This window comes from Salvelinus sp. IW2-2015, linkage group LG28 (genome assembly GCF_002910315.2).
Source record: "Salvelinus sp. IW2-2015 linkage group LG28, ASM291031v2, whole genome shotgun sequence".
Lineage (NCBI taxonomy): Eukaryota > Metazoa > Chordata > Actinopteri > Salmoniformes > Salmonidae > Salvelinus > Salvelinus sp. IW2-2015.
The window spans coordinates 26,340,111-26,357,165 of record NC_036868.1 but is presented as its reverse complement, the minus strand read 5'-3'; the positions used below and the strand labels follow the sequence as shown (position 1 = coordinate 26,357,165).

At 43.4% G+C, this 17,055-nt stretch overlaps 1 protein-coding gene across 1 annotated transcript; it reads left to right on the top strand.

The window, feature by feature from the left end:
- Positions 1 to 12,008: 12,008 nt before the first annotated feature.
- LOC111954000 (galectin-3-like) lies at positions 12,009 to 16,482 on the top strand. The gene is made up of 6 exons (XM_023973476.2): positions 12,009 to 12,089; positions 13,673 to 13,683; positions 14,031 to 14,528; positions 14,680 to 14,768; positions 15,039 to 15,210; positions 15,356 to 16,482. Exons 2-6 carry the CDS (start codon positions 13,678 to 13,680, stop codon positions 15,512 to 15,514), a joined length of 924 nt encoding a protein of 307 aa, XP_023829244.1. The 5' UTR covers positions 12,009 to 12,089; positions 13,673 to 13,677; the 3' UTR covers positions 15,515 to 16,482.
- Positions 16,483 to 17,055: the final 573 nt, after the last annotated feature.

The following is a 17,055-nucleotide window of genomic DNA, read 5'->3' as shown; positions in this document are numbered from 1 at the left end:
AAGCTTACATCCGGGGTGTTGTGGAGAGGAGAGGAGTGGGGCTTGGAGCGATCGTCAGAAATTAGAGCACCTGTATTTCTAGAGTGGCCCGCGGTTGAACGTTGGAAGAGGATTCGGCCGGGAAGTATTATGGGGGTGGTACAAATTGAATTTAAAATAAATAATGTCGCCTAGGTAATTATTTCGTTTTCAGTGTAACAGTAAGACGTGGTCGCAATATAGTCAATGCAACGCCCTCTTTAAGATTTGAGATGATTGAATGACAGTGAAGGGCTGTAGGTGAAACGTGCAGCAACAGTGACACAGATTATTATAGGCCTCTAGGCTAACGAAGCCGACGTTTTTGTATGTTTATATATTGAGAGCTATAATCGGTAACATGATTATGCAACGTTGCAGCTGTGCATGGCATTCACGTGCAATTCCAAAAGACTTCTATGATAAATGGGCTCAAATGGGAATAAGCGACAGCCAGTGAGAGGGATAATCAAAATGTGCAACATCACCGGAAATAAAATAGAAAAAAGGGGGAAAAAGTCAAAAGTGGTCCATCGATGACGTATGTGGGTTTGAGCGTGAARAGTGACGACACTAATGGGGTTTGGCTTTGATGTGGCGCGGCTGGCAACGTGCACGCTCGCGCATCACTGGGGCAACGCCAGCGATGTTCATGGAGTTGGCTTTACATCGAGATGTTATAAATCTGAGGATGGGCACGAAACAATGCAGCATATTGATCTGATATAAGCCTTGCTTAATAACAGGACTGGATTAAATCATTCTTATGTCAAGATAGTGTGAGGATAGGGACTTTGAAAGTCGTCAACAGTGGTCACATTATAAATCTGTTTATAACMCAACTTGTTATCATAATATCAGTGAGGTGGAGGGATTTTAGGACTCAATTTTAGCCAGTTGTCTGTCATTGGAGGTCTGTTTGAGTGATTGATTATTTGTCCAGATAGGCACTGCTTAACCGGACTGATAATTGGGCTATATATAATCTGTCTCTTATACACATCTAGATGTGTATAAGAGACAGGTGTATAATATATATTGATCATATTCTAACTGTGGGACTCAGTAAGCTGAACAATTCCTCCTACGTTCACTCCGCTACTGTAAAGTGTGACATCCCTGCTAGTTGACAGTGTCAGGCCCCACATTGATCTCAGCCTGTGTTGGCATGCAGTTAGGGGCTGTCCCAGTGTCTGAGGGGACAAGTGTAGGCCACCCACTTTGGAGGCACCTCAGGCCTTTGACTGGGGGGGGGGGGTGTTTGTGCATGCAGGCGTGCGTGTGTGAGACAGCATCATCCTCCCACTTTCCTCCCTTTCCTACTCTCCCTCCTTTCGCTCTTCTCCTCCCCATCCCTCCTCTTCCTCTCCACAGCTCTCTCTCAGGGAATGTGAGCCCCTGTCAGTGTACAGTGTCCACCCCTCCACCACTCATCRTTCCTGTCTCTAGCTCAGGCCTATTTCAGGCAGTGGCTAGCACACTTGTTATGGCTTTTCAGCATCACCCTCAAATGGCTGCAGAGGGAACCATTTCTATTGGCTGGGAGAGGAGAGGGAATCCCCACAACAGAGGACATGGCAAGTAAAACATTTCGGTCAACCTGGACTCACACCGGTCTGTTTTTTCCCCTCGAGGCCCCGATTATTAGCCAGGTAAATATAATTTTGAGCAAAAAACAAACAAGTTAGACAGGCCCACAATGCCTACACTGTATAGCATACAGTATAGGCCTACCAGTGTGCTGGAGTTGATTTTTCTAATATTGAGGTGTTGTCCCACCATGCACCTGGGACTTCATATGGTGTGCGAACTGCAAAGAACCCTCTTTTCAATCTAATTAAGTAATGCCAAGATCTGAGCCTTTCCGTAACTTCTACCAGGAATCACTTAGGCCTATACCACATGACTGGTGGTTGTTGACATTCAGGTTGAACACATGAGAATGCACAGGTGACTGACTACATCAACTGCCAGATTGTGATTGCAACATGCCTGAGGCCATTATGCTCTCTCAACAAACAGTACCAGTCAAAAGTTTGGACACACCTACTCATTCAAAGGTTTTTCTTCATTTGAACTATTTTCTACATTGCAGAATAATAGTGAAGACATCAAAACTATGAAATAACACATATGGAATCATGTAGCAGCCAAATTGATTCTTCAAAGTAGCCACCCTTTGCCTTGATGACAGCTTTGCACACTCTTGGCATTCTCTCAACCAGCTRCATGAGGTAGTCACCTGGAATGCATTTCAATTAACAGGTGTGCCTTGTTAAAAGTCAATTTGTGGAATTTCTTTCCTTAATGCGTTTGAGCCAATCAGTTGTGTTGTGACAAGGTAGGGGTGTTATACAGAAGATAGCCCTATTTGGTAAAAGACCAAGTCCATATTATGGCAAGAGCAGCTCAAATAAGCATTACTTTCAGACATGTAGGTCAGTCAATCCTGGAGAATTTCAAGAACTTTCAAAGTTTCTTCAAGTGCAGTCACAAAAACCGTCAAGCTCTATAATGAAACTGACTCTCATGAGGACCTCCACAGGAAAGGAAGACACAGAGTTACCTCAGTTGCAGAGGATAAGATCATTAGAGTTACCAGCCTCAGAAATTGCAGTACAAATAAATGCTTCACAGAGTTCAAGTAACTGACACATCTCAACATCAACTGTTCAGAGGAGACTGTTTGAATCAGCCCTTCATGGTCGAATTGCTGCAAAGAAACCACTAGTAAAGGACACCAATAAGAAGAAGAGACTTGCTTGGGCCAAGAAACACAAGCAATGGACATTAGACCGGTGTAAATTTGTCCTTTGGTCTGAGATTTTTGGTACCAACCACCGTGCCTTTGTGAGACGCAGAGTAGGTGAACAGATGATCTGTGCATGTGTGGTTCCCGCCGTGAAGCATGGAGGAGGAGGTGTGATGGTGTGGGGGTGTTTTGCTGGTGACACTGTCTGTGGTTTATTTACAATTCAAGGCACACTTAACCAGCATGGCTACCACAGCATTCTGCAGCGATACCTCATCCCATCTGGTTTGCGCTTAGTGGGACTATCATTTGTTTTTCAGCAGGACAATGACCCAACTCACCTCCAGGCTGTGCAAGGGCTGTTTGACCAAGAAGGAGAGTGATGGGGTACTGCATCAGATGACCTGGCATCCACAATCCCTCAACCTCAACCCAATTGAGATGGTTTGGGATGAGTTGGACCACAGAGTGAAGGAAAAGCAGCCAACAAAGTGCTCAGCATATGTGGGAACTACTTCAAGACTGGGAGGCTACTTTGAAGAATCTCAAATKTAAAATACACTTTGTTGGTTACTACATGATTCCATATGTGTTATTTCATAGTTTTGATGTCTTCATTATTATTCTACAATGTAGAAAATAGTAAAAATAAAGAAAAACCCATGAATGTGTAGGTGTGTCCAAACCTTTGACTGGTACTAAATATACTGTATCCCTGGAAGGCCAATACAGGTTCTTTCAACAATAGAAGTTCGTTTCAAAGTTGTCCTTTCATTCAAAGGGACATATGTAAATAAAGAGGCTTAAGAGAGAAAGAACAGTACATTTCATGGCCACCAGGGGGCCAGCCACACATATGAAATAGAGACTACATATTGCATATCGAAACTGGACAGGTGAATCCAACATTACTTCRTGTAATAAAGTTTGGATTAAWATAMTTCATTTAGTCATGAATTGGCAAAYAAGCGTGGAATTATATACAGTCTRATTTAGCATCTCTTTATGGAGGAAAAGTATGCTTTGTCGYAAAAAGACGAGAAATGTCATAAAATCCTCTGATTGAGCTCTTGATCATTTCTATGTAAATAATGAATTATGAGTCAGTAAGTGGATCAGAGGCTAATGCACATCAACTAAATCCAACATAAACTTAGCAAGCATGCTTCAAATAACTCTTTCCATGTCAGTAAAAGAAACAGAGTCCATCAAAGGGGTCTTAAAATCCCCAGGTCAGTGTGCCTGGCTTGCTTCCTGTCCCTATGGCAACCGCTGACAGTCCTTCTATCCCCTCTCTCTCCAAGTTAAACCATCTCTCTCTGGGAGAGCTCTGGGCAGAAMCTGCCTGGGTTGTAGGCACAGATTTAGGATCAATTTACCCACCCCTAATCCTAACCCTAATCATTAGGAGTAAAAAAGCAAAACGGACCCACATTCACGGCAGTAACAGTACATGCAGCTACAATTWGATTMATTTATTGATTGARTGATTGATTTAGGTTTTCAGATTAGCTTTCKCTGCAATGATTTTCTTTCACTAATCTAGTCATGTCTGACGAGGGTCGAGGGATTACGTCTAGGGAGGATGAAGGCAGAATGAAATTGAGGAGGGCGTATGCAGTTTAAGAGTATTAGAACAAGGCCCAGGGCTTATCAGGGCGTAATGCCGCCGCAGCCGCTTTGGAGTTGACACACACAATATAGACACACASATACACAAACATACAACCCTTTGGAGCTGGCAGACCCCGGATGCTCTCTTCTGCCTAACAGCCTCACGCTACCTTTTTTTTAGCCCTGTCATGGGCTGACATCACAGGTCACAGGATCCCTCTTTAATGGCCATTAAGGTACACTAAACACTTGCATACACACACACACACACACACACACACACACACACACACAGACCATACAGTGGCAAGATGGACCAAGGACATTGTTCTGAGCCTTGATATTTGGGGAGGCTGTTTTATTCTGCCCTGCTAAACAATATCCCATGATCACGCAGGGCCGTGGCTCTCCATCCTCCGGCTGGCCATAACAAGGTCACCACCATCGAGAACACAACACAACAACGTCTCTACACCACAAACGTGCAACCCTCACACTATGGGATAGGATAGGAAAGAATAGGATTGGGATATGATAAGATAGAGCATCAGACATRGGGAGATGCCTTCAATARCGTCCACTAGGGGCAACGTGAGCACATATTACGCTCAATTAGGCTCAATGCTTGCTAGGACATTGTGGAGGGGGATAGACAAAGTGCTTAAACCATGTGCTTCAGATCCAAGGATTGCAAGTTTGAACCCAGTGCTAGGCACTTGTTTAATTTTRSTCCTTATCCCAAACCTTAACSCTTTACCTTAACAAGTCATAATCAATGCCTAAACTTAACAGTCAAGTTTTTTGTGCTTAACCGTCAAGTCTTTTCTGTTTTACCAATCTTAACCCTTGCCTACACTGTCAAGGAGTTGATGTGAATTTGACATTAGCTTAAATGCAGTTCATGGCAAGTACATTTCTCTATTTCATATAGTAGTACAACTACTGTAATATAAATACAGTATCAAAGCAAAGTACTGTGTCATGAAGCACAGTACAATACCGTAAAAAGTGGTTATATTATACTGTAAAAAGTTAATGCTACCGTAATCGTGATGAATAAATGAATGAATGAATGGATGGAAGAATCAAAATCATTGAGGGGTGATGTTTGTATTTTACAGTATTCACAAGGGATTGGTGCAAGCAGGTTGGCTGTTAGGTCATGTGTTTACACATTACAGCATATGAATAAATATTTGGTGTTTTAAATCAKTTACAAAGGCTTCCAAACTAGCAGCGACTACTGGGCAAAACAGACAGGCAAARACTCAACCATTTAAGGTTCAAGACTTGCTGCCACTRAAATGTATCCCCAATATATTTTAAATTGATGGAGCACTCTACTACATAGGAGATAAATAGGTACAGCATTCTCACTCACYGGTGCAACCACAATTCTTTCCACACCCACAAACTTTTGCCACAATGCACCATACTTTACAGTATGCTGCAGTAAAATGTTTCACAGTATTTTACTGTTGACAATACCCAAAATAACCATATAAATMAGTTTTTTGTTACAGTGTACTTTCACGCCATCCATAGACGTTTATCCTACCCTGGACAAACGTTGAATACTGAAGTGAGACCGTGAGATCTTGTTGTGTCTTCTTACCTCAAGGTACACCCAGCAGGGTGACCGGGGGCTTGAGGAGGGTGAGAAGGATAGAGAGCTGGGGGGAAATAGGGGGTGAGATAGGAAGCGATGGTGGCTTGAGAGGCTTTGAGGGGTTGGGGCTGATGAGGTTGGTGATGTGTGCTGAGGCAGAGAAGGACAGGAATAGAGCCTCTCCTCTTTCAGCTGCTTGAGCTCAATATCACTCAGTCACAGCTTACGACCATCTATGGGTCATCATGCCTGGCTTTGTGTCATCATTCTCATTGTGACATCAGAACTGTTCTGATAATGACACTATTCTCATTGACATGAGATCCCTTATCATTATGACATGGGAACGCTTCTCATTATGACATCAGAAGCTTTATCATTATGATATCAGAAACCTTATCATTGTGACATCAGACACCTTTTCATTTTGTTATCAGAACAACTGATTGTAATAGAATCCATACTCCGAGTCCATATTCACGTCATAAGAAATAATTCCCCTCGACCACGCCCACAAATTGGGGAGAGCAAACATTCTTTCCCATTGACCCCCACGGGGCCAACTTCGTTGTTGATTTTAAGAATTAACTAAATACGCTGATTAGCTGCTTTGTTGTTCAATTAATGTATACTGTATGTACCCAGGTCAAAAATCCCAACCTAAAGTTCGCAATGCTCCCACGTAGGGAAATAGAGCCTGCAAGAAGAGCTCTGTGGCTTCAGGCTATTCGCCATGGGAGAGTGGGAAATGTGGGGACCCAATGTCCAAGTAATTCAGGAAAGTCTTATTTCTGGTCTAAATGCTGGCGAGTTACCGTCACTCTAATATCCAAAAGTTATTTCCGGCTGTATGTAATAATGCCAAAGGTGTTCTGAGCTAATAATGTCAGAAATGTCACAAATATATATATATACTGCAAAGTTGCTTAGGAGCCATGAAGAGGGTGACCATGTCTATTGGCACCGTCTTGCTACAGGTAGCTATGTGTGTGAAAATTATTTCAACACAGGCAAGACATCTAACTTGTTTAGTATAGTCAGTTTGTAACTAGTTGTAACTGTATAGTCCGTTTGTTTTTGGTCTTGGCTAGCTTCATGTTCTGGTTGGTAGCTAGCTAGCACTCACTCATGTGGTTGCTAGCACCGTCATGAAAAAGGGCATGAGGGAATACAATATGACATTTTTCTAAGTAGTGAGGAACGCTAGCGAGCAGGCAATGTTGAAATGTAATCTTTAGACATGTTGTACTTTTCTTAAATGTAGTTTTGTAATGAATTAAAACAAGCAGACAACAGGAGGGAGGGTGAGATTATGAAAAAGATTATGTTTTTGTTGTGAGCCAAGGGGATAAACTAGGAAACCACAGGTTTTTTTGGGGGGGGGGGCTGCGACGTTCTATCTAATACCAACTGAGACTACAGAACGGGCCTCCCCATTCGGGTGGCATAATGGATGGACTGGCAGTCATTTTGAGTGTACCCATAGGAAGTACAAGCAGGGKGTAAAAGCAGGACGTGTACCATTCAATCTGTTCTGTGATTTGGTAAGTCAAAGCACCTTTGGCAGCGATTACAGCCTTGAGTCTTCTTGGGTGTGATGCTACAAGCTTGGCACATCTGTATTTGGGGAGATTCTCCCATTTTTCTCTGTAGATCCTCTCAAGCTCTGTCAGGTTGGATGGGGAGCGTCGCTGCACAGCTATTTTCAGGTCTCTCTAGAGATGTTCGATCGGGTTCAAGTCCGGTCTCTGGCTGGGCCACTCAGAGACTTGTCCCAAAGCCACTCCTGCGTTGTCTTAGCTGTGTGCTTAGGGTCGTTGTCCTGTTGGAAGGTAAACCTTCATCCCAGTCTGAGGTCCTGAGCTCTCTGAAGCAGGTTTTCATCAAGGATCTCTCTGTACTTTGTTCTGTTAATTTTTCCCTCGATCCTGACAAGTCTCCCAGTCCATGCCGCTGAAAKACATCCCCACAGCATGAAGCTGTGACCACCATGCTTCACCTACYGGATGATGCCAGGTTTCCTCCAGGTGTGACACTTGGCATTCAGGCCAAATATTTCAATATTGGTTTCATCAGACAAGATAATCTTGTTTCTCATGGTCTGAGAGTCCTTTAGTTGCCTTTTACTGAGGAGTGGCTTCCGTCTGGCCACTCTACCATAAAGGCCTGGTTGGTGGAATGCTGCAGAGATGGTTGTCTTTCTGGAAGGTTCTCCCATCTCCACAGAGGAACTCTGGAGCTCTGTCAGAGTGGCCATCGGGTTCTTGGTCACCTCCCTGAACAAGGTACTTCCCCACCGATTGCTCAGTTTGGCCTGGAGGCCAGCTCTAAGATGCGTTGATGGTTCCAAACTTCTTCAATTTAAAAATGATGGAGGCCACTGTGTTCTTGGGGACCTTCAACGCTGCAGAAATGTTTTCTGTTTTTAATAAATTAGCAAACATTTCTAAATACCCTTGTCATTATGGGGTATTTTGTGAAGATTGATGAAGAAATTATTTTAATTAAACCATTTGTAACGATGTACGCTGAGAGTCGGGAAGCAAGTTCAGGGAGTGAAAACATTGAATTAATAAATGAAACCAACACGTAACACAAACAGCGCACTGACATGAAACAGAGACAGAAACAATGACGACTGGGGAAGGAACCAAAGGGAGTGACATATATAGGGCAGGTAAACAAGGAGGTGATGGAGTCCAGGTGAATGTCATTATGCGCCTAATGCTGGTGACAGGTGCGCCCTAACGAGCAGCCTGGTGACCTAGAGGCCGAAGAGGGAGCACACGTGACACCATTTTAGAATAAGGCTGTATCATATCAAAATSTTTAAAAATAGAAGGGGTRTGAATACTTTTTGAATGCACTGTAACCCTTCTTATCGTGACATCACAACTCTCCTCGTTATGATATCGCAACCCTTCTCATCATAACATCACAACCCTTCCCGTTATGATATCATGACCTCACATCCCTTCTCATTATGACATCACAACCCTTCTGTTTATGGCATCAGAAGCTTTCTCTGACTCCAGAATGTAACTGTGATGAACCATATGGTTCTGTATAGTACAAAGTCTTACTTCAAGTTTCACTGCTCACAGTTTGAGTCCCAGTCCAGGGGCTCATGGGAAAGTGAGTCATCATGGCAACATCAGATGCTACACTTAGCACACACACACACACACACAACGCCTGTGGCCCTCAAATGCCCTGCAACCCTCAGCCACCCAATGCACGGCATTGTGGGTCACAGCTGGCGAGTTGAGGTCCTCCTGCGGGGTGTTCTCTTGCGTTCACGCAGCCATGCTGGATGTGTGTGTCGTGTGTGTGTGTGTGTGTGTGTGTGTGTGTGTGTGTGTCTATATGTTATCATGTTGAGCCTTGACGGCCGATGATTACACTTGAGAGGATGGAACATCGCCTGCCAGACGCAGGTTGACATGAAGTGTATTCAACTTTGTTCTACTGTATTATCAAACCATTGAAAGGCAAGCTGCGTAATGGTTGTCCACGCGTTCCAATGATATCCTGACTCTGAGTCGTGAGTCATATCAGTCCAATGTACATGGAAATAGACAGTAATGTGGGCAACGTAACACCAAGGAGTGAGCTGGGTAAGCTGATCCTAGATCTGTGCCTAAGGGCAACTTKAACCCAAAACGCAACTACAGTATATGCTGTGAATGTGCCAGTGTCATCAAGTGGTTTAGTGGATGTACTACAAGCTCTRTTCCATGCAGAAACGTTGCTATTGCTTAATTCATGAAGATCGCCTAAGCGGATGTGAGTTATCCATTCCATGCTTGAATGTCTTGACCCAGTTTGCCACAGGCTCACTGTGCAGTCAGTCAGGATTCCAGGGGCTAGCAGAGCCGTGTCAATAGTGTGACTATAACAGAATGACTTCTGTCTACTGATCAAAGCACAGGTGAAACAGCATACATAGGAGTTGAGGTAGCCATAGAAATAAAAACAATACAGCTAGAAAGACCAAGTCCATGGCTCTTCCAATTCCCAGTCTGTCTACTCATACCCCATTTAAATGTCCTACATTTCTCAACTCAAATTACAGCTAGTCTAATGAAAGAGAACTGACACAGTGAGTGTGCCATGTTGGGAATGTTTGTTTGTTGTGTTGTTGTTACCGTGGACACCATTGATCTGTTTACCACAGAGTTCGTTTGACCATGACTCTCCACCTCAGCGCCATACTACCTACAGAATTTAGGAATGTAATTAGAAAGGCACATTTTAGTTGCCAGAGGTGTAGGTGCAGGGGATTTCCATGAGCCTGATTCCAGATCTGTTTGTGATGTCTTTACAAGGCCTATGGTCATTGTTGGGTGTGACTACATACGAGTGGCAAGACAGCATGACCAGTTCTAATACTGGCTGAATTTTTACATACCTACAGACCGATTACAGGGATCATAATCTGATCATGGATGGAGAGAGGGATTAGGGTTGACAATCTGGGAGATTATAAAATTCCTTTGACATTGTTTATGCTTCAGTTATCAKTTTCCTCCAGCTTTACTGCTCTCTGGGAGGGTTAGGCTACACTTTACTCTAACAATATGTCATACGGGCTTCATAACACTGTCATAACACTGTCATAACGACGACATAGCTTTTCCTTTGAGAGCTACATACACAGAGTTGATTATGTTCATCACCGTTACCAGCTGTTAGACTGGCCCCTCTTCTGTTGAGATACAGGGAGTGTCCCAAATGGCACCCTATTCCCTATGGGCCCTGGTCAAAAGTAGTGGACTATAAAGGGAATTTGGATGCAGCCACAGACTCAATGCAGTGAGACATACTTTCCACCAGCACAGGGAACCAACCAGAGGCCTGACTTCACTCTAAAGCTCCTCTCAGGTTTGCAACACAGTGGAGGTATCTGTCTGTTGTAATGCCATTACTGTCCCTGGCACAGAGACCATGTCAGGGCATGTCAGGGAGTTGGTTAGTGTCTGTGAGACATAGTCTCATGACTGGCTGCTGAGCAATGAAGTCAACCATGTTACCCACAGCAGACTCAGAGCCCATCAGTGTGTTTGTGAGATTCCTTTCCTGTGGCAGTCCTCATGAGAACAACTTTCATCATAGCGCTTAATGGTTTTTTCGACTGCACTTGAAGAGACATGACTGACCTTCATGTCTTAAAGTAATGATGGACTGTCATTTCTCTTCGCTTATTTGAGCTGTTCTTGCCATAATATGGACTTGGTCTTTTACCAAATAGGGCTATCTTCTTTATACTACCACTAACTTGTCACAACACAACTGGCTGGCTCAAACACATTAAGAGGAAATTCCAAAAAACCTTGTGTCATGTGTTGTTTGCACTCTCCCCCTCTCTCTCTAAATGTGTTCTGGTGTCTCTGTTGATTGTTTCATTCCAGCCACCCCATCATTAGTTAAATTATGTCAATTTAAATGCATTAATCAACCAACAGTTCGACAAAAGTGCGTCAGTCCACTGCACTACCACATTATTTAGCGAAAGCACATTTCCAAAACTAGTCACCAGTCACGCCTTATATCCTACCTCCGATTGATGGATTTTCACGAGACCCAAGCATTTTTTGCTAATCTGCTTTTGCAGCACTTTACAAAAGTACATCTTCCTCTGGAATGTTTGTTTGTCAAGAGAAAAATGTATACATAATCACCACGTCTTAGAGAAGACAGGACACACAACAAATGCTACTGAAAGATACATCTTAGTCTATGGACATGTACTACGTGGTGTTTGACATGAGTTTAGGACCTGTTGCATTTTTACAACCCGGGGGCTTCACAGGGCTAAGACAGCCTACTTCATCATAAAGAAATGCATAGATCTACTCCTGATATTGTGCACCGTATTTTGATAAGGTGAAAGTTGTGACCGGGAATCTTTCCCCCTGGGTGTGTTTCTCCCAGAAAAGTTGGGAATGAAGGAGTGACCTAATGAAAAAGGGGAGGTATAAAGGAGGTCATAAATATGTGTGTGGATTCCTGCTATAGCTGTCTAGCTGTCACCTCAACAACCCAGCAACAACCTGGTTCTTCCGTGTTACACCTGAGGAGCGCAGTGAATAACAGGTAACTAAGATTTGACTGATTATCCAGGTTAGTCACCTTTGAGACTGAGATCCAGAAAAGCTGTATTGTCCCATTGGTGACCTCTGACCAGGCAGCTCTTACCTTATTTCATCGATTTAGTATGAAGTGTGATGCAATTTTAAATGAACATTTATTTGATTTGATATACTTATTCAAGCTCAAGCTGTGTGAAATCCTATTTGATGAGACATACATTAGAGGTGATGGCTGACCTCTGTGATGGGCTTGTCCCCCCAAAAACGTGTTGATAACGTTTATATTTAAACTTGACGAAGAAATATACAGAGCCAAAGACTGATTTGTTGCTTCTTATAGTAGCTGCTGAGAAAAGGTAATCAACTTATTTGGGCATGACTGCAGTTACGGTTTGGAGGTCTATTATGGGATGGGAGCCCCTTATACTACGCATCCATATCATAATTGCGGTCATGTTATAGTCTATAAGACAGAGACAATGCACAGCAAATACAAGACTAGTCTGAGGGCGGGTAATCAGGTTATGATGTAATTGGTGAGTAGCTATCTGTGGAATCTGCTGTGCTAAGAGGGTAGGATAACAGCAGGCTTGTGAGACTGGTGCAGAATGATTACAGTCTAAGACACTGCATCTCAGTGCAAGAGGCGTCACTGCAGTGCCTGGTTCGAATCCATGCTGCATCACATCCGGCCGTGATTGGGAGTCCCATAGGGCGGCGCACAATTGGCCCAGCGTCGTCCGGGTTTGGCCGGGGTAGGCCGTCATTGTAAATAAGAATTTGTTCTTAACTGACTTTCCTGGTGAAATAAAGGTTAAATTAAAAAATTGAAAATTACAGACAACATTTCCACTGTTTCGTATACATTCTTCACTGAGGACTTTATGGTGCATCATGTGCCAAATGAGGATTTGCTCCAAGTGTTACAATTGACGTCATACTCAGTGTATGAGTAGTGTATGAGTAGTGTGGGACTTGGTCTTCAATATACCCGAGGCAATGAGTTTATGCGCCTATTTGAATTTACTAACGAGTGTTTCCAAAACGCCTGCACATTTGTGTTGTCAGTTGGTACTTCAGGGACTGGTGACTGGGGCCATCTAGTGGTCATATATATATAGAGTAGCTGTCCCTCTATGTAATGTCAATTATTGATCAGGTTTGAACATGTGGCAAATGTGTAAGATCTCAAGTGGGAGTTTTGTCATATCAATACTTTATTGGAACTTAATGACTGGTTATCCGACAGTGGTGAGTTCCTAGTGATTATGTTCAATTATAGCCTTATCTACATGTACATACTACCTCAATCAGCCCGACTAACCGGTGCCTGTATATAGCCTCGCTACTGTTATTCTTCACTGTCTTTTTACTGTTGTTTTTATTTCTTTACTTACCTATTGTTCACCTAATACCTTTTTTACACTGTTGGTTATAGCCTGTAAGTAAGCATTTCACTGTATGGTCTACACCTGTTGTATTCGGCGCACGTAACAAATAAACTTTGATTTGATTCGATTTGAATAATGCTTCCATTTGTGATGGAGAGGAAAAGTGGTAGTGATGCTGTTCTCTCTTTACTTACAGATACTATGGAAGTAGGTACCTCACCTCCTCCAACCTCTACACTGACAACTAACGACTGAGAACACAGCTCTCACTGTCTCAGTGTTCTTGAAGTATTCAACCATTGTTATTCAAGTATTCTGAGATATTTCTTGAATTCTTGAATGTCATGTCTGAATAGGCCTCTCTATCTGTGCGCACTGTATGTGTGCATGAGTGTGTGTGTGTGTGTGTGTGTGTGCATGCATGAGGATTTTAGCGTGCATGTGTGCATGTCTGCATGTGTGTGTGTCTCTGACTGTGTATGTGTGTACCCTTCTTGTCCCACCAGCTCTCTGATGCTCTGTGTGGCTGTCCGTCCTCTGGTTCTACCCCCCAGGGAAGCAACAGCATCTGGCCCAGCCAGAACCAAACAGGGGGTCCTGCCTGGCCCGGCCAACAGCCCACCCAGCCCCCATCTTGCTGGCCTGGGCAACCCAACACCCCCTGCTGGCCTGGGCCACAACCATCCCAACCAGCTTCAGCCCAAAACTGGCCTGGTCCCCAACCACAACCACCCCAACCAACCCCATCCCATCCCTGCCAGCCATGCTGGCCTGGATCCCAGCCTCCCCAATTCCAGCCCCAGCCTCCCCAACCGCAGCCCCAACCTCAGCCTGCACCCCAGCCTTTTGAACCTACAGCTTCAGCCCCGGCTTCATCCCAAGTCCCCAGCCAGCCTAGTGCCCCAAGGTGGCCGGTTACCCAAGGCCTTATCCCAGGCGTTAACCCAGGGTCTGGATGGCCTTTCAGCCCTGGTCAGTCTGGTTGGCCTGGTCAGAATCCAGGTGGCTTTACACCTGCTCCACAGTGGACTCCAACGCCAGCTGGACATCTGGTGAGAGACAAGAAGTAGTGAGAAGCTGTAATGTAGCTTTAGTGGAGGGAAGGAGAGAGAGCGGGATGGAGGGAGGGAACTGGCAAAGACATTGTGTTGGTGTGAAGACAGAGCCATATCCTAAATGTCAGTGTGTTGTGTTGGTGTGTAGAGCGTTCCCTACAACCAGAACCTACAAAGAGGCATCTACGACAAGATGATGATCACCATCATGGGCCGGGTCAAACCAAATGCTAAGCAGTGAGTTCATCAACTTCCATAGTCTACTATGGTCTTTGTTGTTTACTAGGATTAATAAGATCCCTGACTTATCCCTTAGATGTACACAACATACCAGTATGTTATTTGAACACAACTGATGGAATAAGTCAATCTGTACTGTTGACTGTCCTGGAAGAGTGGGCCTATCAACCTGATGACTGTGGCTTGTTTTCACTATCTAATGTCTTGGCCCATGCTTTTATCAATCTGATCAATAAAACTGTTTTAATTTATCATATCCCCCTCCAGGTTCACAGTGAACTTCGTGCGAGGTAATGACATCGCCTTCCACCTCAACCCTCGGTTCAACGACGGGGGCAAGCAGGCAGTGGTGAGGAACACCATGGTGGGAGAGCACTGGGGGAAGGAGGAGAGGCACACACAGGGAGGCTTCCCCTTCATGGCAGGACAGTCCTTCGAGGTCAGTGGGAACTTCCACGGAGGCAGTGCTCCTGTAGTCTGTACTGTACTGACGAACAAATCAACTGAGTTCCACTTTCGATAATGTCTGCGGCTAAATGACACTATATTTAACTCCTCTCTCCCTTTCTCCACCTGTGTTTCAGATGAAGATTCTGGTTACGTTTGAGGAGTTCAAGGTGGCTGTGAACGGAGCTCAGCTGTTTGAGTTCAAACACCGCGTCAGAGAACTCAACCAGATCGATCGCATCAACATCCTCCATGATGTCACCCTCACCTACGTCACCGTAGACACAATACCATGACACCCACACCCATGACATCACKATACAGCATATAACACCCAGCATGTGCTAAATACAATAAATTATTTGCACCTGTTTCATGATGATGATGATGATGATGACGATGATGAGCTGTGTTCATTCTGTGGCGCACACACAGTACTGCATTAATGCCCACTAACTCTGTCCATGTGCAAATATACTTGATCTTATGACAAAAAAAACTTCTGCAATGTTCTTTACTGTAACACATTGCTTTCATCAAGAGAAAAGTGAACTGTTTCCAGCAATCAGCAAATATAAGCGCACAAAATTGTAAACGCCTCCATCTGTTCCAAATCATGCACAGATGGACCAGGACCGTCTATTTTAAAATGTTTTTTTAAACTCATCATCTCCAACGTTGTGAGCATCCATTACAGAGCTTTGCTTTGGTGTAGTGTGAGGCCTGTCCATTCACATCAGTTGTGTTCTTCTACCGAATTCCCTTTTCCTGATGTCTGCTGGGGATTCTTTTTCCGCTTGCCAATGCAAAGTCTACAAACCTACCGTGTAAGAGCAGACCAACTGCATGGAAAGATTCCTGCACAACGTGCACATTTCACATTTCATTTTTGATCATGAACAAGTATTTGATTTGATGTGTATGAAAATGATTGGTGACATATGCATAAAAGGTGAGTCATTTACCATAATTTGTCACCTTTTGATAGTTGATTTTCCAATTTTGATAGTTTAGTGGCCGCAAAGACGTTCATGAAATTTATAAGTGGGATTTCTTTCAAGGCATACCTCTAGTCAGCTTGACTCTAGAGATATCCATGTATGTTTTTTACTCTTTATGCAGGCAGTTACTGTTCTTTTGATTTATTTGATGTTTTGAGAAGGCAACTACATTTTCAAAATGCATTTACTGTTTTGAAAAAGGCCACAGAGTTCTGAGTCTTGTGTACACTGAATATTTTCCCGATAAAATACAGCTGGCAATATATAGTTTTTCTCAATTTCTGGAACAATGTTGTCAATTTTTGAGATATATGGCCATACATAAAAAGGACATTTAATTGATCAGCAATTTCAGCCACTTATTTTGTACACTGTACGGTACTTCAGTGACTTTTTCACTTTGAACATCTCTTCTCTGTTTCATATTTGACATTAGTTTCAATATTACTGGATGTTGTTTTTGCAGAGAGGCCCAATCATACTTTAGGAGGGCTTTGTCAGCAAAGTATATTATTGCAGACAGTACCCAATAGGCCTTACTATCTATGCTTGGTTTGTACTACCATAACTACCTGCTTGGTTCTGAGTACTTTTGATGGACTTGATTTGATTTAATTAATGCTGTATTATAAACATTTTAAATATACAGCATGGAGCATGTTGGCAATTCCAAACACTATCAAATGTCGTTTTTCACACCTTCCTGCTTTAGCATTTGATCCTATAAAATGTATCATTACCATCTCATACCATTTACTATTTTTCATAGAAAAGGATGGTCTACTTAAGCAATAAGGCCTGAGGGGACGTGGTGTATGGCCAATACCACATATTCA